General features: G+C 38.4%; 1 protein-coding gene across 2 annotated transcripts in view; it reads left to right on the top strand.

Annotated features, from left to right (window-relative positions):
• The window catches only part of wdr11 (WD repeat domain 11), a 128756-nt gene extending 108649 nt beyond the window's left edge, over positions 1-20107 (top strand). Inside the window, exons 23-29 of one of the 2 annotated variants that reach the window (XM_017464559.2) lie at positions 2784-2973; positions 8675-8770; positions 10160-10325; positions 12703-12800; positions 17556-17701; positions 18702-18781; positions 19436-20106. In XM_017464559.2, the coding sequence (XP_017320048.1) occupies positions 2784-2973; positions 8675-8770; positions 10160-10325; positions 12703-12800; positions 17556-17701; positions 18702-18781; positions 19436-19644 (985 nt within the window). In that variant the 3' untranslated portion in view covers positions 19645-20106. Of the gene's footprint in view, positions 1-2783; positions 2974-8674; positions 8771-10159; positions 10326-12702; positions 12801-17555; positions 17702-18701; positions 18782-19435 lie in introns of both variants that reach the window. The other variant, XM_053679497.1, reaches the window with a different exon arrangement.
• The last annotated feature ends 6110 nt before the right edge of the window (positions 20108-26217 follow it).

A 26217-nucleotide genomic window follows, 5' to 3' on the forward strand; every position in this document is an offset into this window, starting at 1 on the left:
AAACCAAAAAAGAGAGGTGGTTTTGGCACACACAGAGAGGTAGCCATATGGAAAAGTACCTCATGCCCATGGTTAAATATGGTGGCGGCTCTTTAATGTTTTGGGGCTGTTTTTCTGCCAGAGGACCTGGACATTTTTTTAGGATACATGGCTTAATGGACTCATAATGAAATCAAATATCAACAGATGATATTAAATGAAAACCTGACAGCCTCTGCCAGAAAGCTTCAAATGGGCCATGGTTGGATCTTTCAGCAGGACAATGATCCAAAACATACATCAAAGTCAACACAAAATGGTTTACTGACCACAAAGTCAAGATGGCCATCCCAGTCCCCTGTCTTGAAATCCATAGAAAACCTGTGGGGTGAACTGAAGAGAAGAGTCCACCTGCGTGGACCTTGAAATCTGTATTCTCCAACCTCATCATGCATTATAGGAGACTCAGAGCTGTTGTCTTGGCAAAGGGAAGTAGGGTGCCAATAATTCTTGCACACCTATATTTAACAAAGGTATTTTTGTAAACCTGTGGTGTTTGCAATTGTTTGATATCCATGAGAGCAGAGTATTTTTGTGAATTTTTTTAACAAAAGATCAAAAGGATAAACAATAAAGACAATTGTCGCAGCCTTCTTTGTTCATATTTAACAAGGCTGCCAATATTAGTGGAGGGCACTGTATGTATCTCAAGGCAAGAGTCACAGCTTCGGTAGTTTTAATTTAGTAGGTAGTTGGGTATGTTAGCAGATGTGCGAGAGGAATGGTGAATAACAATACCAAGGAGACCCTATGTCTTTTCAGCTGACCCTACTGATTGTCTTAGATAAATGCAAGCTTTAGATATACATGTAGTGTTGTATGATTTCATATTGGGTCACCTAAAGCCTAACTTGTGTAATAATCTTTAAATAGAAGCTGATAATAATCTCCCTTGGGTGTTTTGTTTTTATTTTATTACCAGACTTTCTTGTTAAAAATTCTCACTTAATGTATTGCATGATGCAGTATTTGGGTGGATGTTTTAAGCCAACATGGATTTCCAATACATCAAAGCTTTAGAAAATTAAAACCACTTAAAAATATTCCTGTATGTCATGTAAATCATTATAAAAAGCCTTCTCTGTAGTTGATAAGTGGAGATATGCTGGAAATTTAACAGTAATCATCATTAAACCTGGTTAAGCTTACATCTTGCAGTGTGCATTTCATCTGTAAAAAAAGGAAAAAAAGATGTGTTTCTTAGCATTTAATGCATCGTACAGTTCACCTAGGCTAAGGATATTCAATCTGTTTTTCCACACATTTCATACATTTATTTGGCAAATCAGTTAATCTACTTTTTGTTCACATTAGAGGTCATTATAAAACAATTGATTAGAAACAGATTTATTTCAGCTTTAATTCACTATATCAGAATTGCTTTATCAGTGGGTCAGAATTTTATATAACCCAATTGACTGACCAGTGAGTTCTAAGTTATAATTCTGAGTTAATAGGAGCATACCCTTGGCTGTAAAGGGCCTACTTTTTTGTGCTTGATACCATGGGAAAATCCAAGCAACTCAGCTAAGACTTAAATGCTGGACCTGTAAAAGTCCAGTTCCTCTTTAGGAGTAATTACCATACAACCAAAGGTAACACAAGCATCTGTACAAACAAGTGTATGCAAATATAAAAATCTTTGGACCACACATACACTGCATTATTCCAGAAAGAGGCACAAATTAACTCCCCAGGATAAAGAACTTTGGTCTGAAAGGTTCAATTGAACCCCAAGACAACAACAAAGGAACTGTTGAAGGACTTTAAAATTTCAGGTACCATATATGTACATCCACTATCCTACATCACCACGACCTGAAAGGCTGTCATGCAAGGAAGAAGCCCCTATTATAAACCTGGCATGAAAAAGAAAGACCGAAGTCTGCAAGTGTTCACCAGCTTCATGGAGGAGTGTTCTCTGGTCAGATGAAACAAAAAACAAAACAAAAATGTAACTGTTTGGCCATAATGATCAGCACTACATATGGAGGGAAAAGGATGAGGCTTTTAATCCGAAGAACACAAGGCCAACTGTGAATCATGGGAGTGGCAGTATCATGTTGTGGGGGTAAAAAAAAAAAAACAAAAACAAAAAAAAAAAAGCCGGGGGGGACGGACTGTTGCAATTCAGAAAATTAAAGCCACCATGAGGTAAACACCTCAAGACATCAGTTAAACGTTTAAACTTGGTTGAACTAGGTCTTCCAACAGGACAATGATCATAAGCTGTAACAAAATGGCTTAAGGCCGATAAAGTTAAATAATTGGAGTGGCCATAACAAAGCACTGACCTGAATCCTGTAGATAAATTGTGGACTACGCTGAAAAAGCGTGTCCAAGTAAGCCTAAAAACCTGATGGAGTAATAACAGATCTGCCAGGAGGAACGAGCTGAAATTCCTTCAAAGTATTGTGGGAAGCTTGTGGACGGCTACCCCAAGTGAATACTAGCAAGGTGTATATAAAGTTCTGACACACTGAAAAACATATCAAATATAGTAAATAAAAAAACTTAAATAAATCTGTCTCTTTAAACGCCTTTACTATGAAATGACCTCTTCTGGAAATAAAGGAGACACCCTAATTGCCTTAACACAGGAAATGTATGGCACTGTGAAAAACTGAGCTTGAATTACTTTAGCCTATGTAAACTTCTGGCCTCAACTGTTTTTTCTTTGGTAAAAAACACCAGATACAATGTGATGCTCATCCTTTGACAAACTCAACCCTGTTCTGTCTCAGGCTGTTTGGTGATGAGTCAGACCTGCAGTTTTGGAATGTGGCGGCGCATTACATCAAGTCTTTTTCCCAGGCACGGCAGCTGAGTGTGCCCACTCCTGATGGGCAGACACAGCCAGAGTGCTCCCAGAGTACCACTCAGTGCCATCTGGACATCTGCCACGATATTCTGTGTGAAAGCTCCTTCTTTCAGGTACTGTACAACACAGCACACACAGTGCAGAAAATATAGGAGGATGTCTGTAGTTCACTTAACCCGATGCATGTTATATATAAATATACACAGGAAGAATAAACTTGAGCAAATTAAAAGATTGGCTGAAGTAGTTTCCTCCATCAGCGCTTTCTTTGGACTCTTCCCAAGTAACAGTGTTAACCCATTGGGACACCATTAATATTCCACAGGGGCAAGTGGAAGAAAGCGGTATTCTTCACTGAGTTACATCATACAGCTTGTAGGCAGTGAATTAATAATTCTTCTAGTGTCTCGGGTCCTACTCATTCATCTATGGAAAGAAACAAAACTTCTTGAATACTTTAAAATGGTCCATTTTTTGGTTTTGTTTTGTTCTATACTTTGTCCATGCCACTGTAGCATTGCATTTACAGTATAACTGCTTAACTGGCAAACAATTGCACTTCCAACTGATTAATTTCCCCCCTTAATTATTAAGCACAGGCATCCCTTTATTGATCGACTTGCCCTTCTGATGCCTGCATCATTGATCCAGGTCTGATGTAATGGCCTAGAAAACTGCCGTCCTGTCTGGACAATTGGAAAAACATTAGCCGTAGGTGGTGGTGGTGGTGGTGGTGTTATTATTATTATTATTATTATTATTATTGTTATAGAAAACACTTCTGGAAGCCATTTGTGTGGATGTCACCATAACATCCATGCTCTGCTACTTTGTGAACTCTAATATCTGTGTCTTCTTGATGACTGGCCAGGCGCCTGTGATGGCCAAGCGTGAAATGTGAAAAAAAAAAATCTAGAACAACTTAAGTAAATTGGCAAGACTCACTTAGTTTTGCTAAGGAATTAGTTTTACTGATCTTTGACAGATAGGTAATGATAAATTCCTGAGCTAGCCTACCTCTGGGATTTCAGTTGCCCAGAAATCTAACTAGGCTTAAAAGCTACAGTACTTTTTGTGAGCTAGTTAGCTGGCTAACTAGACTAAAGTGGAATAATGAGTATTATAATCATTATACTCCATCCATCTTCTATATCGCTTAATCCTTTTCAGGATCACTGGAGCCTATCCCAGGGAGCATCAGGCACAAGGTGGGGTACACCCTGGACAAGGTTCCAAACACAGGGCACACAAACATTGGACATGCACGTCTTTGGACTGGGGGATGAAACCGGAGTAAACCCACACAGCACGGGGAGAATATGCAAACCCCCGTTACCATGTGTGTGCGGAGTCCAGGGTCGGACTCGAACCCCCGACCCTGGAGGTGTGAGGCGAACGTGCTAACCACTAAGCCACCGTGCGCCCCTCTCAGTGGAAAGAAAATAACTTGTCAGTCTTTTAATAATGTTGTGTGTACATGTTTGCGTAAACCAAACTGAACAAAACGTTTCAGAACTCGATGCGAGAAAAGGCAAAAGTGGAAGTTATTTTGACTCGCTTCTATGCCAATAATACATATTTAGCAGCATAACAGCACCTGAAAAGGTGACATGAAAACACAGGAGAAAATAAGATCTGTATTAATACTCAGGTGATCATGTAGACCAAGCACTTCACACAGAGAAACTGCTATTTTCATCTCAGCCAGCTATCGTCCTCTGAAAAAATCATATTGATCTTTCAACCTTTCAGTCATAAGCGTGACCTGTCATCTCAGGCGTTTGCTTACAGCTTACAGTTATGTGCAAAGAGACCGGGCCGTTTTCTGTACATACGGCTCCAGACTTCCAATAATATAAATGTATGGGTTTCACGAAATGTTCTCACAGATTCCCTACTGATTGTAGTCAATCAAGTTGTGATTTACATTCGTTAGTCTTCTTATGCATACATTTATACACATTCAGTGGGATATATATAAAAGTTTTTCAGAAATTACCTCATTTTCATGAACACTAAATTTCTTGTGTAAATGCTCCTATAAATCCATTCGTATCCAGCTTGATAAAAGAGGCCCAATATTTCTAGCAAATATGATGTGACTGTTACATATATCAGCAGAGTTGTATGGAAGCCTTTACACATACCTCATCAATAATACATTGCATTTTAACAGTAAGACAGTTAATAGTTGTTAAATATCAGTATATGCCATGATCTTATTTGTTTTGTATAATGTACATGTATATTCAGAACAAAAATCAGGAGGGAAATAATTTTACAGTCTCCTCCACTAATATTGGCACCTTTGGTAAATATGAAGGCTGTGAACCTTTTGATATTTTGCTTAAAAAAAAAAAAAATCAACTACTCTGCTCTCATGGATATCAAACAATTGTAAACACAAGTTTATCCAAAAAAAAAAAATCTTTGTTAAACATGTGTGCCACAATTATTGGCACCTTTATGAATCCATATGAGAAAAATATTTTTGAAGTATATTCCCATTGATATTTCAAATTGTTTTAGTACACCTGGGTGATTAGGAACAGGGAATTGTTCAACCATGACTTCCTGTTTCAGAGGGGTATAAATATGAGGTAACACATAGGCCAAAAAATTTGAGTGGCCAAAAAATCTAACAAGGTTCACAGCTGGAGAATTGCAGAAGTTTGCTTCTTGGGGTCTCAAAGTCTCCAAAACTACAATCCAAAGTCACCTACATCACCACAAGTGGTTTGTTAGTGTTTAAAGAAAAAAGACTCTACTCTCATCCAAAAACAAACTCGAGCGTCTTCAGACACTACTGAAACTTCAAATGGGATCGGGTTATATGGTCAGATAAAACCAAAATAGAGCTTTTTGGCAATAAACACCAGAGGTGGTTTGGCGCACACAGAGAGGTAGCCGTATGGAAAAGTACCTCATGCCTATGGTTAAATATGGTGGTGGCTCTTTAATGTTTTGGGGCTATTTTGTTAGGATACATGGCATAATGGCTCTATCAAATATCAACAGATATTAAATGAAAACCTGACTGCCTCTGCCAGAAAGCTTAAACTGGGCTCTGGTAAAACCTTCCAGCAGGAAAATAATCCAAAACGTACATCAAAATCAACACAAAAATGGTTTACTGTCCACAAAATTAAGGTCCTGTCATGGCCCTCCTAGTCCCCTGACTTGAAACCCATAGAAAACCTGTGGGGTGAACTGAAGAGGAGATTCCACCGGCGTGGACCTCGAAATTTGAAGGATTTGGAGAGATTCTGTATGGAGGAACAGTCTCAGATCCCTTGCCATGTACAGTATTCTCCAACCTCATCAGGCATTATAGAGAAGACTCAGAGCTGTTATCTTGGCAAAGGGAGGTAGCACAAAGTATTGACTAAAAGGGTGCCAATAATTGTTGCACACATATTTAACGAAGATATTTTTAATAAACCTGTGTTGCGTTGGCAATTGTTTGACATCCATGAGATCCGTGAATTTTTTTTTAACAAAATATCTAAAGGTTAAACACTAAAGAAAAATTTTCACAGACTTCTTTGCTCATATTTACCAAGGGTGCCAATATTAGTGTCCATAGATGATAGTTTTAGCAAGTGATGCATTTGCTCATGGACTGAATATGAGCAGTTATCCATGAAATTAATCATAACAATTCCATTTGTGCCTTCAAGCAAGTCTTTCCAAATGGTGTCTGAAAGAAGATGAGACTTTCCCTATTAGCCAATATCTCAGAAGATTCATTATAGTAATGGCCTGATGTGCCATTGAGTCTGGCAGGTTTATCTTTTCAACTTTTATTTTGCACTTTTTCCATGTAGTGTAGTCTTGATTACTCCACGAGCAGGACTGTTTGCCATGGGACTGGATTCAAGTCAAATATTTCACAGGCAAAATGAAGGTAGCAACTTGGAAATGGAATTTTTATAAAAGAAGGCTGACATATAAATTATGGGATTTTATTTTTTTCAGTTGAAACCGCACTAAGAAACTAATTACCCAGCCACTGCTGTACTTACACACACTATTTATAACAACGCTAATAGGTTGCTTTAGGGAGTTTTAAAAATTTACCATGTCCTTCCGTGAACACTTTCATTTCGTCCGTTATTGCTTTCTTTTCCATTCTGTTCATTACTCCTTAATCGGGTGGGCTGCAGCTTGTTTGGTTTTTATCACTTTTTCCTGTGGGCTACCAGAAACACAATCCGCAAGAATAGAAATGTACCTCCAGAGATGTGCATCAGCACTCAGGACTTCAATACTAATGACTGATAATTACGTTAAACAAATTACAGCAGTGTTTCCTGTTTAACAAGGCTTAAGCCATCTCAAGTATTAAATGAGGCTGTCTTTTGGATGATTTCTGGTTCCTTACTTATTTTTGTAATTGGATTTTAGTAGCTAATTAGCTATACCATACTGAATTACTTGACATATTAAACCACTGAATTGGAATCGCAGTTCTATGATGAGTTGACCCCCCAGTCCATGGGTGTCCCCTGCCTTGTGCCTAGAGTTCCCAGGTTTCCTCCCCCAGTCCAAAGACATGTGCTGTAGGCTGATTGGCATAGCTAAATGTCTGTAGTGTGTGAATGTGTGTTCGTGATTGTGCCCTGTGCTGGGTTGGCACCCCTTCCAGGGTGCCCCCCCCCCCAGTGTTCCCAGAGTGGGTGGATGGATGGAATCTCAAGTTTCTGAGATGTGCTTTGAAAGGATGTGCTTTTTAAAGGTTTTTCGGCTGTGAACACCGAGCTGGAGGTTATATGTTCATATCTCATTATTAGATCCTTGAGCAATCTGGTTAAACAACTATAATGCTCTATAAAGGCTGACCTTGCATATCACATTCAGTTGAAATATGTGAAAATTCCATTTGTAACCCTTTAGGATAATCAAGTTAATAAAATTGAAAGACTATATACTCAGCAGAAACTTTAATAAGAACACCTGTGCACCTACTCATTCATGCAGTTATCCAGTGTGAGTAGGCTCACGGAAACTGGACAGAAAAACGATCAGGCAATGTATTTCCGGTCTATAACAGTACCTAGTGAACTTGTCCACTGTAGTTTCAAATTCCTGTTCTTGGCTGACAGGAGTGGAACCCGACGTGATCATCTGCAGTTATAGCCTATATTGTGCAATGATTTTCTGCTCACTGTGGTTGTAAAGAGTGATTATCTGAGTTACTGCTGCTCACTGAATATTTTTTTTGTATTTAGCACAGTTCGATATAAACTAGAGACTGTTCTCTGTCAAAATCCCCCTTCTGACATCAACAACTATGCCATGGTCAAATTCACTGAGATCACATTTTTGATGTACAGTGTGAACAATGTAACTGAAGCTCGTGATCTGTAGCTGCATGATTTTATATATTTTCTGGGTGGAAGTTAACATTCATGAGCAGAATTACAGGTGTTCCTTTTAAAGTGGACACTGAGTGTACATGTTACAATTTACTGTCATGAATCTTGATCCACTACAGATTTGACATTTTGACAATTGAATGCAGTGTGTACATTAGAGACAAATCCATTACCTAACCTTGAGTCCTAATTGTTACAGGCCTTCACTGTTTAGAAGCCAATGGCTTGAACATATCAGCTTTCTATTAAAGCACAGAGGAAATAAATGGGGAAAAAATAGTATGCATGATGTTTAAAATTGCTGAGAATCAGAAATAGGATGATACTATTTTTTAGGTCATCCTGTGTGCTAAATAGGCCAGTCTATATGTTCTCAAATCTCTTGTAAATAAAGGGAACAGCCTGTTTATCTCTCTCTGTATTTCTCTCATTACAGAGATTCCAGTTAGAAAGGGTTCATCTGCAGGAGGTGAAGAGGTCCAGCTATGAACACACAAAAAAATGTGCAGACCAGCTGCTTCTCCTTGGACAGGTTACTTCATACTATATCGCACCATCATACTACTACAGTAGCACATTTGTAAATGAGCAAATGAACTGTATTTCACCTCAATTTTTTTGTATGCTTGGGGACATAAAATGCACATATAATGTAAATGTGTATTGCATTGTTATCTCTTGTTATCTCAAGTTGTTTGTACCACTTAAACAACTTCTCAGTTACTTAGATGCTTAGCTTTGGTACAGTATCTCACAAAAGTGAGTACACCCCTCACATTTTTGTAAATATTTGATTATATCTTTTCATGTGACAACACTTTGAAGAAATGACACTTTGCTCCAGTGTAAAGTAGTGAATGTACAGCTTGTGTAACAGTGTAAATTTGCTGTCCCCTCAAAATAACTCAACACACAGCCATTAACACTATCAAGTCACATGACACCGGGGAGGAAAAATGGCTAATTGGGCCCAATTTGGACATTTTCACTTAGGGGTGTACTCACGTTTGTTGCCAGCAGTTTAGATATTAATGGCCGTGTGTTGAGTTATTTTGAGTTGAGTTATTACTTTACATTGTAGCAAAGTGTCATTTCTTCAGTGTTGTCACATGAAAAGATATAATCAAATATTTACAAAAATGTGAGGGGTGTACTCACTTTTGTGAGATACTGTATAATATTTGAAAAGAACTGACCAGCAAACAAATAACTGATCAGTCAAACAGATGAGTTCTGTATCCTGCCGCTTCATGGATTTTGACAGTTAATATGACATTTATACAAGTTTACCCTTCTATATGAGCAGGTGAGGAAAAGAACAAGGTGCTTTACAGCTTTTCATTTGACAGATCTGTTTATCTGCCTATCTCATTCCCTCCCTCATTATCCCTCTCACACACACACATCTTACAAATGTGTGTCATTTACAATCCCCTTATTTACAATCCCTGCAACATGGTATTGGAAGATGGAAGGACATATTTGTAATTAGAGTCTTTTGCAAAAGGCTACGCACAAAATGTGTATTCCAATAAATTTCCTTGACAGTATAATCAACTATTGGGAATGTGAACATGGGAGAGCATTTTTTAGTTTGTTAAAATTAATAATGTGTTATAGCACACAATGTTTTGCTATAATGTTATGTGTTTTAGCAAACAAGATGAATTTCTGCGAAAACACTAAGAATGTATTACCGTATTTCTTTTATGGAAAAGAATTCCCTAACATAATTAACTGAACATCCGTTTTGCTATAAACCAAATAACTTTTATTCAAGTAATCTTTTGATGAAATTTGCTCAGGTTAAAACTACACTACCTAAGTGCATCTCACTTAATCTGTTGAAGGAAGACCTACTAAAACACACACACACACACACACACAATATAACATTTTCAATAACGATTTCACTTGGCAGACGGACCGGGCGGTGCAGCTGCTGTTGGAGACGAGTGCCGAAAACCCGAGCTACTACTGCGATTCTCTTAAAGCCTGCCTTGTGACAACTATTCCCTCCTCTGGACCTTCTCAGAGCACCATTAAACTAGTAGCCACCAATATGATCGCCAGCGGAAAGCTAGCAGGTACACTGCCTGCTTTTCATTGACTTTGAGGATTAAAGTTACTTCAATTAACTCTGAAGCAGAGTGTGCCAATAGCAGATACATCATGATGTGTGCATAATATTATCGTGGAAGCTGAAACCCTAAGGCATAGAATGTCCATACGTGAGGCTGTTGCTTTAATAGGCAACATTTGTAAAGTCCCAAGGTAAAGCTATGATAGAAAGACAGCATTGCAGCTGTCTTTTAAGTCCTGTAATTACTCAATTTGAACTGGATTTAAAAGCGAAGACATTCCAACATATGTAATGTAACCGGATCCCATTACATCATTCAGACTGAATAGATAATATGTTTTCAAACAGTTACAAATACAGATATGAATAGTAGGTGTACTATTATTATTATTTTTCCTAATGGAAGGGGCATCATGGGATTGTTCATGTATCTTTGCATTTGTACTACTAGAACTAGACTTGGTGGCAGAGACATTGAACAATATATGAAGCTCATGGGACAAAGAAAGAGCACCTTCATTAACATGAACATTGCTAGGCATTGTATTTGTCAGGGTCATGATGGTGTAAGTTAGGATGGTGTTAGTTTGTTTATTTGTTGTTTTTTTTATTTAGGAAATAGATTAGATTTGTACCTACACTTGTTTTAATGAATTTAGTACTGCAGTATCTTCCTCTGAGTAGGGTTCTTTTTTTTTTTATACACACACATAGATTCAGGTATGAATATTTAGAGCACTAAGCAGAAAAAAGGAAAGAAAGGAGAAAAAGAAAGAAACCAGAATGAACAGATAGATAGATCTGCAGCTTTGTGATATATTGCTGTATCAAATATTTTTAGTTCAACCCTTTTTTTAATAACGTCAAGTCAAGTGGCTTTATTGTCATTTCAACCATATACAGGTGGTACAGTACACAGTGAAACAAAATAACATTCCTTCCGGGGCCATTGTGCTACATAAAACAACACAGAACTAAATGAGACAAGACAGAACTAAGACCTACATATTTCTACATAAAGTGCACATGCAAACATGTGCAAACAACACAAGACAGTACAATAACTACTAAAACAATAGGCACAGTAAGAGACACTGTAGCGCCAACCAGTACACAGTTCAAGTGTAGAAGTGTCAGATATAACAGGTAGTGCAAAATAATATGATAAAAATGCTGTGAATGTAAACATACCATTCTTTGGCATAGTATTCAGCAGATAAGCTTATACCATGTATGGACATAGGAGTTATTGGGGTAGCAGCCATGTAGTGGGACATAACATGGTAAACTCAGCATGTGCTTTATTGGAGCATAGTGAGTATAATCAACAATGTATAGTCAACAAAGAGGAAAACAGGCTAGGACCTTAACCAGGGGAATATAGAACAAGACATTATTTTGATTCACACAAAACAAGGCAAGCACTTACCTTGCATGATCAGACTACACAACAAGCAATGACGCACCAGACTAATCAAGAATTAACACAGAAAAGGTGAGCACAAACAGGCAACAAACCAATGACAGGATGAGGACAGAAACTAGACTAGAACAGATGTCAAAAACAATACAAGCGCATGCATTTGATTGAATGGGACCCACAAGGCGAGTATGGAAAAACCAGAGCAACTTGACGAATGTCACAGTGTACAGAAGCCATTTACATGAAAGAGGGTGTGACCACCGGAATAAAAGTCAATTTAGTGTTGCTCTTTAGCACACAAATCGTTCATAGGTTGAATGTTTTCTTTTAGAAAAGGAGGGAAAAACAATGTCTTTATGGCTTTGACTCTCCAAAATCTGACACATACAGTTTATGACAATGTTGTATATCTTCGTACATATTCAGTTCATTATCTCTCTCTGCTCTAAAGCACCTGCTCTGCAACAGCAAAATCGAAAACTATTCTGAAATGATATGGGGTGTGCTGTGCATCCAAGGTATAAGTCTGTAAATTGCACTTAGTCTCACTCCTTTCTGAAAAATTCCAAAGCTGAAGCGCATTCCCTGACAACCTGCACCCTCTGAAAATAGGCTGAGTGTGTGTGAGTGTGTGTGAGTGTGAGTGAGAGTGTGAGAGAGTGTGAGAGAGTGTGAGAGAGTGTGAGAGAGTGTGAGTGTGAGTGTGAGAGAGTGTGAGTGTGAGTGAGTGTGAGAGTGTGTGTGAGTCTGTGAGTGTGTGTGTGTGTGTGTTTAGCATCACTCAAGATCTGACATCACCCAGTAAATAATTACAGCACCCCTTAACCCTGCTCTTTCACGCACACAAACACACACACAAATATTTTTTTTTTGTCAAGGCACACACAGAGCCGTTGTTGATAATTGATTGTTATTATACAATTTTTATTTCCCGCTCTCTCATTCTGTTTCTGTGCAGAGGGCGTGCAGTTGCTGTGTTTGATTGACAAGGCAGCAGACGCCTGTCGTTATCTGCAGACATACGGCGAGTGGAACCGCGCCGCCTGGCTGGCAAAGGTATTCTCTATGGGCTATACCCCCCCCCCCCCCCCCCCCCCCCCAAAAAAAAAAAAAAAAAAAACATTTAAAAAAAAAAAAAAGCTAACGTACAAAAAGAGTCAAGCTGAATGGGATTGTTGATAATTTTATACTATGGTATAAATAGAACACACATAGCTTGTCAAAATGCATTTGGTTCTCCTAAAACACACACACACACACACACACACACACACACACACACACACACTCTCTGTGCCAGCCTTCCAGCCAGCAAACACACATTGCATACCAATGCTGTGTTAATTTTGACATCAAATGTGCCTCAGACTATAACCTGCTGGTACATATCACGCTGCCAAGATGTTGCAAAGTTCCTCTCTGCAATTCTTGCTGCTATAGTTCTCCTTCATTGAGATTTTTTATCTGTTCATAACATTTGTTCTTAATTGTTTTTTCCAACACAAAGATAACATGCACAAATTACAAATCACAAATATTTTCTAACAAATGAAACTTGTAGTAGAGGTGCATAGGCATTGTGTAGTGCAGGGTAAATGTTGTACTGGAGAAGATCAAGGACCCATGTCCAAATTGATCTCTATTCCCATTATCCATGATTTTGTGGATTTTGTGATCCAGGACTCACTGACCACTTTATTAGGAACACTGGTACACCTGCTCATTTATGTTCAATCATGTGGCAGTAACACAATGCCTAAATCCATGCAGCTACACATCAGGAACTTCAATTAATGTTCACTTCACACAGATTGGTTAGGGGGAAAAAAATGTGATCTCTGTGATTTTGACCATGGCATGGTTACTGGGGGCTCACAAATACTGGGCAGTTAAAGACTGGAAAAAGACCAGCCGATGTTTATCCAATCTTCAGCCATCCAGTTTCAGTGGGTCTGTGTCCAATATAGCCTCTGGTGCTTGTTCTTGGCTGACAGGAACGGAACATGATGTGGTCTTCTGCTGTTGTAGCCCATCTGCCTCATGTGACATGTTGCATATCCTGAGATGCTTTTCTGCTCACCTCGGTTGTAAAGAGTGGTTATTTGATTTACCATAGCCTTCCTGTCAGCTCAAACCAGTCTGACCTCCCTTCTGTCCTCTGACCTCTCTCATCAATAAGGTTTATTCTCCCACAGAACAGCAGTTCACTGGATGTTTTTGTTTGATTGTTTGTTTGTTTGTTTTTTGCACCATTCCATATACTGTTTCATGTGAAAATCCCAAGAGTTTTCTGCAGTTCTGCAGTTTCTGAAATACTGAAACCTGCCCATCTGGCACCAACATCCATGCCATGTCACTGAGATCACACTTTTTCCCCATTCTGATGTTTGACATGAACGTTAAATGAATCTCTTGATCTGTATCAGCATGATTTTATGAACTGCACTGCTGGCTCATGATTGTCTGCATGGATAATTGCATGAACGAGCGGATATCAGGTGTTCCTAATAAGGTTGTCAGTAAGTGTACAGCATGCCCGAAATGTCAGGAACCGATTTGAATATGTTGAGCATACAGTATATGTCGGTCTGAATCTACAGAAAAAATGTGTAAAGCATAAGGCTGAACATGTAGAGCATAAATTATGTTGTAGTTTTACTCTCGGGAGCACGGTGGCTTAGTGGTTAGCACGTTTGCCTCTCACCTCCAGGTTTGCGGGTTCGTGCCCCGAGTTCCCTGGGATAGGGTCCAGGTGCACCTGCGACCCTGTCTAGGATAAGTGGTATAGAAAATGGATAGTTTTGGTCTCACTGGTCTCTGACTTTTTGGACACCCTGTATACTTGCAGTGTCTGTTTATTACATCCTATCAACTTAACACCATCAAAAGCATTACATAAGAAGTAATAATAATCATAATCACCATAATAATCATCATCATAATAATAATATTTATATGCCTTAGCTAAATGCCTGTTAGGGATGTGTAATAAAGCATATACTGCATACAGATGGGTGACAAATTAAAGGGAAAAAAAACATCAAATGTTTTCAGGCCACCATGAGCTCTCAGTACAGCTTCAGTGTGCATTGGCACAGACTCTACAAGTCTGTACAAGGAACTGTACTGGAAGGATGACCGCGATTCTTCAACCATTTCTCTCAACTGGTGTTTTGTTGATGTGTTGAGGTGAAGAGCACTGTCTAACACATTGCTCCAAAGTGAGAAAACAAAGGTGTTTAGTTGAGCTCTAGTGACCGTGAAGGCCATAGCATGTGATTTACTTCGCTGTCATACTCCATCAAACCATTCAGTGACCTGTGGATGGGGGTGGGGCCATCCTGGAAAAGACCACTCCTATTAGGATAGAAATGTTTCACCTTAGGTTAAACGTGATCAGTCAGAATAACATTGATTTTGCAGTGACTTTTCTCTGAAAGGGCCAAAGTGACAAGAACTGAAACCATACCAGCAAAATTCGAGCAACCAATTTGTCACCTGTCTGTATGTTACAACCTCCTCAGCACTGATTTAGGTCCATGAGTGTGGCATCAGACTTAAGGACTTAAGGAGAAAAAGACCTGTGTTGCACCTGTGGTAGTTATTTTGGCAGACCTTTTGTCAAGCCAGCATGCCAATAAAAAAGCAGTCAAGGACGATGGATCAGGTCAAGAATCAATTGTAAATGTTAGCAGTTAGTCAGGTTTGCTGTGTGTTCCAGTATTTTGATGCAGAGAAGGAATTCAGATAAGGTCATTCTTTCTTTGCGTTTATTTATTTATTTATTTTTGTTGAATAGCCTACAGAGGACATGTTCTCTTGTAAGTGGAAAAAAGCAAGGGCAAAGGATACAAGGCATTTAGTCCTATTGAGAGTTGTGGGCTACAATTTCAATTCTGCTTTGAGCTCATTTAGCACTGAGATTCGTCTGTATCTATTTGCCAGTTTTCTCTGTGTAGTTGGTAACCATAGTAAAGGCCTTTTGAAGCACATATGTGTGCTGCATCTTTTGCTCTAAGGCATATTTTGTAATGTGAATTTCTGACTGTTTCTGACATTTGGATTTATTTTCAGAGGAAAAAAACCCATCTCTCTCTAGTGCCGTTTAAATATCAAAGTGGGAGTGGTGATTGACATAAACTGGTGTGTACATATCTACTACTACATATTGCAGCAGTGTTGCAATAGACACTACATAGCTGTATTAGCTGTAATATACACCGATCAGCCATAACATTAAAACTACTGACAGGTGAAGTGAATAACAATGATTATCTCATTACAGTGGCACATGTCAAGGGGTGGGATGTATTAGGCAGTAAGTGAACATTCAGTTCTTAAAGGTGATGTGTTGGAAGCAGGAAAAATGGGCAAGTGTAAGGATCTGAGTGACTTTGACAAGGACCCAGTTTTGATGACTAGATGACTGAGTCAGAGCATGTCCAAAACAGCAGGTCTTGTGGGGTTTTCCCAGTATGCAGTAGTTAGTACCTACCAACAGTGGTCCAAAGAAGGACAACCGATGAACTGGTAACAGTGTCATGGGTGCTCAAGACTCACTGAAGTGTGTGGGGAGCGAAGGCTAGCCCATCTAGTCCCACAGAAGAGCTGAAAAAGATCATGTTGGCTATGATGGAAAGGTGTCAGAACACACAGTGCATCACAACTTGCTGCGTAGCCGCAAACCGGTCAGAGTACCCATACTGACCCGTGTCCACCACTGAAAGCTCCTACAATGAGCATTGGACTCAAAACTGTACAAGTGCCATTTTCTCCCTTGAGTAACCATCCATTTTCTTTTGTGTTCCTAGTTAATGCTCCCTTGTGTGCATGCAGTATTATCAGGTCGGTTTTGTGCTTGTGCAGCATGCTTCAAGTTTTATGCTTCTGAAAGCACACATTTAAATCTACATCAATTTTAACACATTAACACTGAGACTTCCAAAACCGTATTGACTTAAATTGACTGCATTTATTCTGTTTATATGTGAATTTGCAAGCCACTGTAAATTGTGATTCTGCTCCCGATAAGTGGTGTTGCCTTTAACAGCACTACTTTAGGTTCACATTCTTTTACAAATCGCAGCCCACCTGACAAAGAGCTCCCGTGAAGAGCCACAACAGGTCAGAACTAACCCCACAGCTAAATATCAGCTCTTCACAAAATGGAGTCTGTATTTGGATGAATGATTTTATGTACAGGAATATAACTTAGAACATTTAACACAGCTAGTTGGCAGACAGTCTTAAGTAATTAACATTGCTCTTTTTTAAGATCCTTTTTGTTTCATACATAGCAAGCTCATATTATAAGTTTTTAATTTGTATAATTTAAATTCACAACTTGGGATATGTACAGTGGTGATTGAATTTTCTATATATCTGCATAAATATGACCTAAAACATCATCAGATTTTCCTCAGAGTAGACAAAGAGAACCAAAGTAAACAAATGAGACAAAAATATTATACTTGGTCATTTATTTATTGAGGAAAATGATCCAATATTTCATATCTGTGAGTGGCAAAAGTATTTGAACCTTTGCTTTCAGTATCTGGTGTGACCCCCTTGTGTAGCAATAACTGCAACTAAACTTTTCCGGTAACTGTTGATCAGTCCTGCACATCGGCTTGGAGGAATTTTAGCCCATTCCTCAGTACAGAACAGCTTAATTTCTGGGATGTTGGTGTGTTTCCTCACATGAACTGCTTGCTTCAGGTCCTTCCACAACATTTCTATTGGATTAAGGTCAGGAATTTGACTTGGCCATTCCAAAACATTAACTTTATTCTTCTCACTGTTTCTTCCCAGGTGCGTCTGAATCCGACTGAAGCCTCGGACGTGCTGAAGCGCTGGGCTGAGTACCTCTGTTCTTCTCAGGTCAATCAGAAGTCCAAAGCGATCCTGGTGCTTCTCTCACTGGGCTGCTTCCAGAAAGTGGGCGAGATGCTCCACAGGTCTGCAGTACATTTCCATTTGTTCATTTAGATGCTTTTCAGAAAACAATCCAAGCAAATAGCTACTGGAGGCCTCGGTTTCCACAAGCTAACTAGAAATAAGTGCAAGACAGTTGCAAGAATAAGAACAAGAGATGAATGAAGTGCAGTCAAACTAAGAAAACCAGTCAACCAGATCATGTTTGTTTACAAGTCCAGGAAATAAGAGTGGGTGTTGTAATAACCTGCAAGAGTGTCATGCCATGTCAAGTAACAGCAGCAATCGGAGAGTGCAGAGCAGAGTGAGAGTGCTGAGTGTGTTTGCGTATTGACAAGCACTCTCAGTCCAAAATACTGTCTCTCTCTCTCTCTCTCTCTCTCTCTCTCTCTCTCTCTCTCTCTCTCTCTCTCTCTCTCTCTCTCACTCACCCACACATTAAGTTATGAGAGGACTGTATTTAGAATGATGGGGGTTCAGTTCTCTCATTTTTGCCATGCTTATAAAGGAGAATAGGTTTACATTTTACATTTATTTAGCTGACGCTCTTATCCAAAGCAAATTTTTACAATCAAGACAGGATACAACTAAGCAGTTGAGGTTGAAAGGTCTTGCTCAAGGACCCAACAGTGGCCGATTGGAGGTGCTGGGATTTGAAGTTAGTAGCCCAGTGTCATAACCACTGAGCCACTGTGGTCTCAGTACCCTAGTAAAATAATCCTGTTTGGTTATTTGGGAAAACCTGGGCCCCAGTATTATCTCTAATGGAAAGTAAATGCAAATATTAAAGCACAAGATGTGCATTTTAGTGCTGAAACTCACTTTCCTCATCCGAGAGTACACAATGTATTATACACCGCTGCTGGATTTTTCTTTTTTTTCTTCTTCTTTTTTTTTCTGGACAAAAATGTCCGATTTAACACAGCCCAAATATGCTATAAGTTAATGAAGTTGTCAGTTTTATTTTAAAAACCTTTGAAAGCTAACCGATATCTGTCTCTCTTCCTTATCTTGCCTTGTCAGTATGAGGTATTTTGACCGGGCGGCGCTCTTCATTGAAGCCTGTCTGAAATACGGCGTAATGGAGGCCAACGACACCACTAATATCCTTCCGAGGGCTTGTGCTTCTTTTTTACAAAGACCGTTGATTTAAAGATAAGTACTGAATGTAGTATAATGGTAACAGTTCCAGCTACAGGTTGTATTTATGAAACCCACAACAAACCGCCGCATGTTTATCCAGAACCCTCTTTTTTTTCCATCAATCATTACAATCCAGCCTATTGTATGCAAGTGAAAATTTGCAAAAGTAATTTCCTGTTTGTTTGCTTCATAGTGCCTTTTCTCTCACACACTAGGTTATTCAGTTCAGAATAACATCGTGAATCGCTTCTTATCAAAGAGCGCATTATAAAATAATTTCAAAAGCTTTATGTTCAGCAGCTCAGTATGTAAAAAGCCAAAGAACACTTACATGCACAGTGTTTCAGCAAAATTGACTGGCATTTTGGCTAGTGGGGGGTGTTCGTTAAATTGCTCCCTTCAGTGGTTTTGTGTCATTAATGTTTTCAGCAAAAGCAATCAATCCCTAAGCATATTCACTCATGCTTTTCACTTCAATTCAGTTTCAAAGTACATGTTTCAGTAAAGCATTTCAGCCTAATCATTCTTCCTTCGTGCTATCTCTAAATATGTACACACATAATTTCCCCTCCAAATTGCTTTTCAAATGTTTCCTTAACTCTTTAGCCATTTACATAAGTTAATAGGGGCAGCGTTTTCCTCTTACGCTGGGCTTCTTCGCTCAGTGGGATTGAGAGAGGGAGCAGCGCTGTGGGCCTCGAAGGCTGGAGGAGCAGGAGAGGAGCTCCTGGAGGAGTTGTTCCAGAACGAAGGGTCCGGATCAGATGTCTCACCTGGGGAGGAGGAGAAGAAGAGCAGCCTGGGCGTCACTGAATCACTCTAGAGCAGGAGAATGAAAAGATCAGGATTTCAGGTTTAGTGGAGAACTTGAATAAAGTGTGTTTATTTTATATTTGTTGGTGCGAGTTGCTTTGAGAAGAAAAAAAAAATCATAGAAATATATTGTGTGTGTATGAGAGAGAGAGAGAGAGAGAGAGAGAGAGAGAACGGTATCATGCACACATACAATTAAAGTGTGCACTCTGTCATACTCTGGGTTTGTTTACCCTCTTTGCATTGAGTGGTCCTGTTGCCCACTACCTTGCCACACACACACTTGCTGAGACAGTGAAAACATTTGAGACATTTTTAAAAATGGTTTCATCATAAACTGTAACCAAATGCAATATGCTGCTTCAGACATTCCAAATAGTTCTTTTATTTGCACTTTTTTTCTTTTGGCCAAACAATTCACTTGAAGTGGAACACTGGGTTATAAATGAAGTATTCCATATATATATATATATATATATATATATATATATATATATATATATATATATATATATATATATATATATATATATATATATATATATATATATATATATATAAAACGAGTGGGGTTTTTTATTCCTCTTATTCCACAGTGATTTGCCAACAATTGCAATTTTTAATTTACTTAAGAACCACACGTCAAACATTTTGACCATTTATAGGTACCTGGAACAGTTAATGCCACGACCCAAGTTAGTTCCTGTTATCACTTACTTTAGAGCAGGTATATAACAGTTACTTCCACACCAGCCTTTTTTTTTCACTCTTGAAGTCCATAAGAGAATAAAACATGGCTGAAAACGTACAAAGCAGTCACACCCGAGACTCCTTCCCTAAATTGATAACCATCTCAACAAAAATCTACTCCGTACCAATGATTATATGGTTTTTATATATTTGTTAAATAACAACAGGTTTTCTTCATTCATTAATTATTAGTCTTTAATTAATTATTATTAATTAAATATTATGTGGAGCGTCTGCTGTACAAATCCCTGTGAATGAGCTGTTACTATAGAAACTGTAAAATATTAGAATGAGCACACTGAGATAAAACGATCATTTATTACAGCCAGAGGTCCTGTCAGAGCCATGTTGTTATAGGAAATTAATCAGCACCTCCCTGTTTCAAGAATACAACAATCATGTGGTACATAAGACAATATCTAAGTGAGAGAATGAAGTGGGGGGAAAAAACAATATTTAAGAGTGAAATGTCTGAGGAATGAGCACTTGTAAACTTTTCATATATAAGAATAGATGTATGGATTACAGAGAGAAAGATTTAACTTTCCATTTGGAATCAGCTGCAGAATGAGGTGCTGTGTATATAGAAAAAGTGTGACTAGCTACTGGGGAAAAAAGAAATGAATAAATAAAGCGGACAGAAAAAATTGAAAAGAAAACTGTAGGAAACTGTAAATTGTGTGTGTGTATGTGATGTGATTTCTGGGTTTCTGCAATCAGAGAGAAATGTAGAGTATTGTAATGTCTCAGCCCCATGTGTGAAACTCAAAGCATGCCTATTTCTTTTCTTTCTTTTTTTTTTTTTAATTTTTTTTTATTAATTTTTTCTTATTATTCATGCCATGCAAAATGTTTTGACAGCTGATTTGTTCATGAGTTGGTTGATGGTTTCAATCAACATTTGACAAAGTTCTGTGAATAAACATATCCCTGTGCTGTTCTTCACTCAGTTCTTTGTATGAAACTTCTCTGGTCCAGAAACACTGTTGTTCATTCTTGGCTTCCTTTTTAAGCAAATAATTGCTTCAAATATTGTCTCTGAATATTGTAATGATTGTAATTCTGTAGTTGTCTACATGGTGGTTTCCTTGTAAACAGCGGCCACAGTGAATTAGTGCATGCAGTTGCTTCATGATTATCAGATGAATAAATAGGTATATGGGAAAAACTATAAATGTCCATGGAATATTATTGCGTCCGATTTATTTATTTTCGTGCTGCACAAGCCAGAGCTTGCACACTTAAATTCCTGTACATGTAATTTGAAATGCAATATTGTTTTATCTTAGTCATTTATCCAATTAATATTTGTCCTGATTCTCTAAACTAATTATTCTCCCTAATACATGTATGTTTTATAGACAGGAAACACTGCAGAATCCCCTGATAAAATATATTATCAATAGCCTGTTAATAGTAAGCTTTGGTTGCTAAGCAACATATAGTAATGGACAAAGATTGAGGTATTATATGGATAGAGTACTTGCTTTAGCCAAAAATTTGTTTAAAACCTGGCACATTAATACAGATTTATAAAATATCATATTTTAGAGGCTCCAACTTCACATTTTAATTTTGGTGTAATTCAATCACAGTGGTCACCCTTACAGCATTCATTTTGCCATTGTCAAAAATCATCTACACCAAAACCAATGCGGGGAAAAAAATCCAGATTTTATTTATAAAGTCGGTTATAAAAAAGAACAATGTAAGTGTGCAGAAGCAGCTATGACCACCAGAGGTCAGTGGTGTAAAACTGTCGAGTATAGAAACATAATGAGCATTTCTAGACAAGAGTACTGTATGTACAGTATATTTAAGTAGTTAACATCCTACCATGCTCTGTAGCATGTATAAAAATGATTTCTATGCTCAGTTAACCTTGATTTTTGGGTCAGAGGTAAAGACTTAAGTGATTTTGAAAGAAGATTTCATTATTTGAGCATGGATAGCTGGAACTTTAGTCTGTTCGACTGGATGTGTTTCAAAGATCAGGCCTGAAGCATTGATCCCTAAGTGAAGGAATCAGATGGGTTTGATATCCTGTAGGAGGGTTTGTTGACATGGTTTGGGTCCACTTGTTCCCTTAGAAGGAAGAGTCATGACAAATCAATGAAACATTCTTCTGATTGATGTTGAAACAGTTCTATCATGAAGGGAGTGCTCTGTTTCAGGATGACAATGTCACAATGCTCACTGAATATAGATTGATGAGGATGAAAATGATGTAGATCATATGGTATGGCCTTCACAGTCACCAGATCTCAACCTAATTGGATGCCTCTGAGAGGCTTTTGGGCCTATGTGTTATGCAATGCTCTCCACCACCATCATCACAACACCAACTGAGTGAATATCATTTGGAAGAATGGTGTTCATTGTTTCACTACAGTTCCAGAGCCACATAGATTCAATGCCAAGGAGCACTGACACTGTCGCCTGTCTGGGTATTCAAATTATCAAGAGCAGAAAATGCATTTAGTAAATATTGAATTGCACTGCATTATTTTTTCATTGGTATTATTAAATTGGCCAGACATGGATTCCCTGTTGAAAAGTAAATCTAAAAGCCTCAGTTCTCCCACAGCCTGCAGACTGTAAATGTTCTTAAATATATCATTCAGTCATTCATCTTCTGCTTCATCCATGGTCAGGGCTGTGTTGGATCCAGAGCCTATCCCAGGAACACTGGTTCACTTGGAAAAAGTGCTGTATTTCCTACACTGTATGATTTCGGTGCGAACACCCTCAAATTAAAACTGAAGGTCTCAGTTTGAGCTCACATTCATTATTTAGTTTCAACTCCAATATGCTGTAGTAGACAACTAAAATAACTATAATATTGTCAGTGTCCAACAATGTATGGACCTGACTGTAAATGAATGTTCAATATTATACAGTGGTGCTTGAAAGTTTGTGAATTTTCTATATACTGTATCTGTATAAATAAAACATCATCAGTCCTAAAGGTAGACCAATGGAACCCAGTTAAACAAATTAGACAAAAATATTATACTTGGTAATTAATTTTATTAAGGAAAATGATCCAATATTACATATCTGTGAGTGGCAAAAGTATGTGAACCTCTAGGATTAGCAGTTAATTTGAAGGTGAAATTAGAGTCAGGTGTTTTCAATCAATGGGATGGTAATCAGGTGTGAGTGAGCGCTCTGTTTTATTTAAAGAACAGGGATCTATCACAGTCTGATCTTCACAACACGCTTGTGGAAGTGTATCATGGCATGAACAAAGGAGATTTCTGTGGACCTCAGATAAAGAGTTGTTGATGTTCATCAGGCTGGAAAAGGTTACAAAACCATCTCTAAAGAGTTTGGACTCCACCAATCCACAGTCAGACAGAATGTGTACAAATGTAGGAAATTCAAGACCATTGTTACCCTCCCCAGGAGTGGTTGACCAACAAAGATCACTCCAAGAGCAAGACGTGTTATAGTCTGTGAGGTCACAAAGGAACCCAGGGTAAATTCTAACCAACTAAAGATCTCTCTCACATTGGCTAATGTTAATGTTCATGAGTCCACCACTTGAAGATCACATAAACAAGCCAGAAGGCTATTGGAAAAAATGTTTTTAAGGTCAGATGAGACCAAAATAGAACTTTTTTTTTTTTTTTTTTTTTTTTTTTTTTTTTTTTTGAGAAAGGAAAACATTGCATTCCAGAATAAGAACCGTATCCCATCTGTGAAACATGGTGGTGGTAGTATAATGGTTTGGGCCTGTTTTGCTGCATTTGGGCCAGGACAGCTTGCCACCAATGATGAAACAACAAATTCTGAATTAGAAGGAAGGAATATATGCTATTTATCTGTTTTGGGTCATGTAGCGTGGACTGCCAAGTCCATTACAGTGTAACATCTAAAATGTTTTAGTCCATTGATGTTTGTCTATTATTAGATTTGACTTTTGCCTAATCTTATGTCTAGCCACCTATTTACTGTACTGGTTATCATAAACAGGGTCACAGGGAGCCTGAAGGCTATCCCAGGGGACTTGGGGCACAAGGTGGGGGGACACCCTGGGGAGAGAGAGAGACCTAAAACCTCAGTGGGAATAGAAAGTATAACAAAGTCTTTCTGGTAATGGACATTAATGGCTCGTGGACATTTCAGGACTTGGCAAAAGGTGAAGTCCACTAGATGAAGTCCTTTTGATGCTCACATCAGAAAAAGTCTATTTTCCAATGGCCTCTGTGTCCATGGAAGAGTGCTTCTAGAGAAAATTGCCTTTTTTCCAGAGACATGCTGACTGGGACTGGGGTATTGATTTGACACTGACAGAGGAGAAATAACCCAGTCAGTTTCAGCTGTGAAATGTGTACTGCACAGAGAGAAAGCAGGTCAGCTTACTGTTTGCACAAACTGAGATTTCTTTCACCTTAGCAGTGCAGCAGCAAAGGGAATGGAATACAGTGGACAAGAACAGTATATACTATTAAACTAAATACTGTTTTATTTAAATTAACATTTAAATACTGTATCATTTACTGGCAGTAGAGCTGGCACTAAAATACTGCATATTTACAGTAAACAATTATTTATAAAAACATATTTACAAATGTTTCACAATTTTTTAAACAGTCTATCATTATATCTAGATGATTGTACAGTAATTGGCAACAGAGTGAATTTATCATAAATATTTCTAAATACAATTACAGTATAAAATTAAATATTATCCAATGCATTTTCAATTGCTCATTTGTTTGATGCTTTTTATCCAAAGTGACTTACAACTGAGGCAGGAGGGAGGTTACAGGCTTGCTCAAGGACCCAATGGCAGGTTGGCAATGTTGGGATTTGAACGCATGACCTCCACTGATTTAACATGCTTTAAAATGGATGTCTACATAGATAGCAGAACCACATTGTCATTTTCTGTAGTTTAGTAGTTTAATTTTCTGTGTTTTAGTATTATGCACTATCCTAGATTGCCACCCCAATAAAGTCATTGGGTCCAACCTGGGCACCCCATTGTAAAAGGCCACTCTTTTGGGCTATAAATAGCAATAGTAACTGTTCTTAATAGTTCAATTCAATTCAATTCAATTTTATTTGTATAGCGCTTTTTACAATAGACATTGTCTCAAAGCAGCTTTACAGAAATATCAACATGGCATACAGATATTAAAGGTGCGAATTTATCCCAACTGAGCAAGCCACTGAGTGGCGACGGTGGCAAGGAAAAACTCCCTAAGACGTTAAGAGGAAGAAACCTTGTGAGGAACCAGACTCAGAAGGGAACCCATCCTCATCTGGGTAACAACAGATAGTGTGAAAAAGTTCATTATGGTTTTATATGAAGTCTGTTTAGCATTAGAAGCAGCCGTAGTCCCAGCAATCTGGAATTGGAGTAGATGAGAGCTCCATCCTGAGGTAGGGCGTCCAAAATGGATCAGGCAGGTCCGGAGAGCAGAAAGGATCACGATCTCTAGTATCTCCATAAAATCGTGTGTGGCTCGACAGAAGGAGAGAGGGAGAGAAAAGATTATTAGGACTGTGCTTAGCATAACAGAAAGTCTAGTCATGGTAGGCTTGAGTAAACAAATACGTTTTAAGCCTAGACTTAAACACTGAGACTGTGTCTGAGTCCCAAACACTAATTGGAAGACTGTTCCATAACTGTGGAGATTTGTAAGAGAAAGCTCTTCCCCCTGCTGTAGCCTTCACTATTCGAGGTACCGTCAGATAGCTTGCATCTTTCGATCTAAGTAGGCATGGCGGATCATAGAAAACCAAAAGGTCGCTTAGATACCTTGGTACACGACCGTTTAGTGCTTTATAGGTTAATAATATTATTTTATAATCAACTACA

The sequence above is a fragment of the Ictalurus punctatus genome, chromosome 3 (genome assembly GCF_001660625.3).
Source record: "Ictalurus punctatus breed USDA103 chromosome 3, Coco_2.0, whole genome shotgun sequence".
Taxonomy (NCBI): Eukaryota; Metazoa; Chordata; class Actinopteri; order Siluriformes; family Ictaluridae; genus Ictalurus; species Ictalurus punctatus.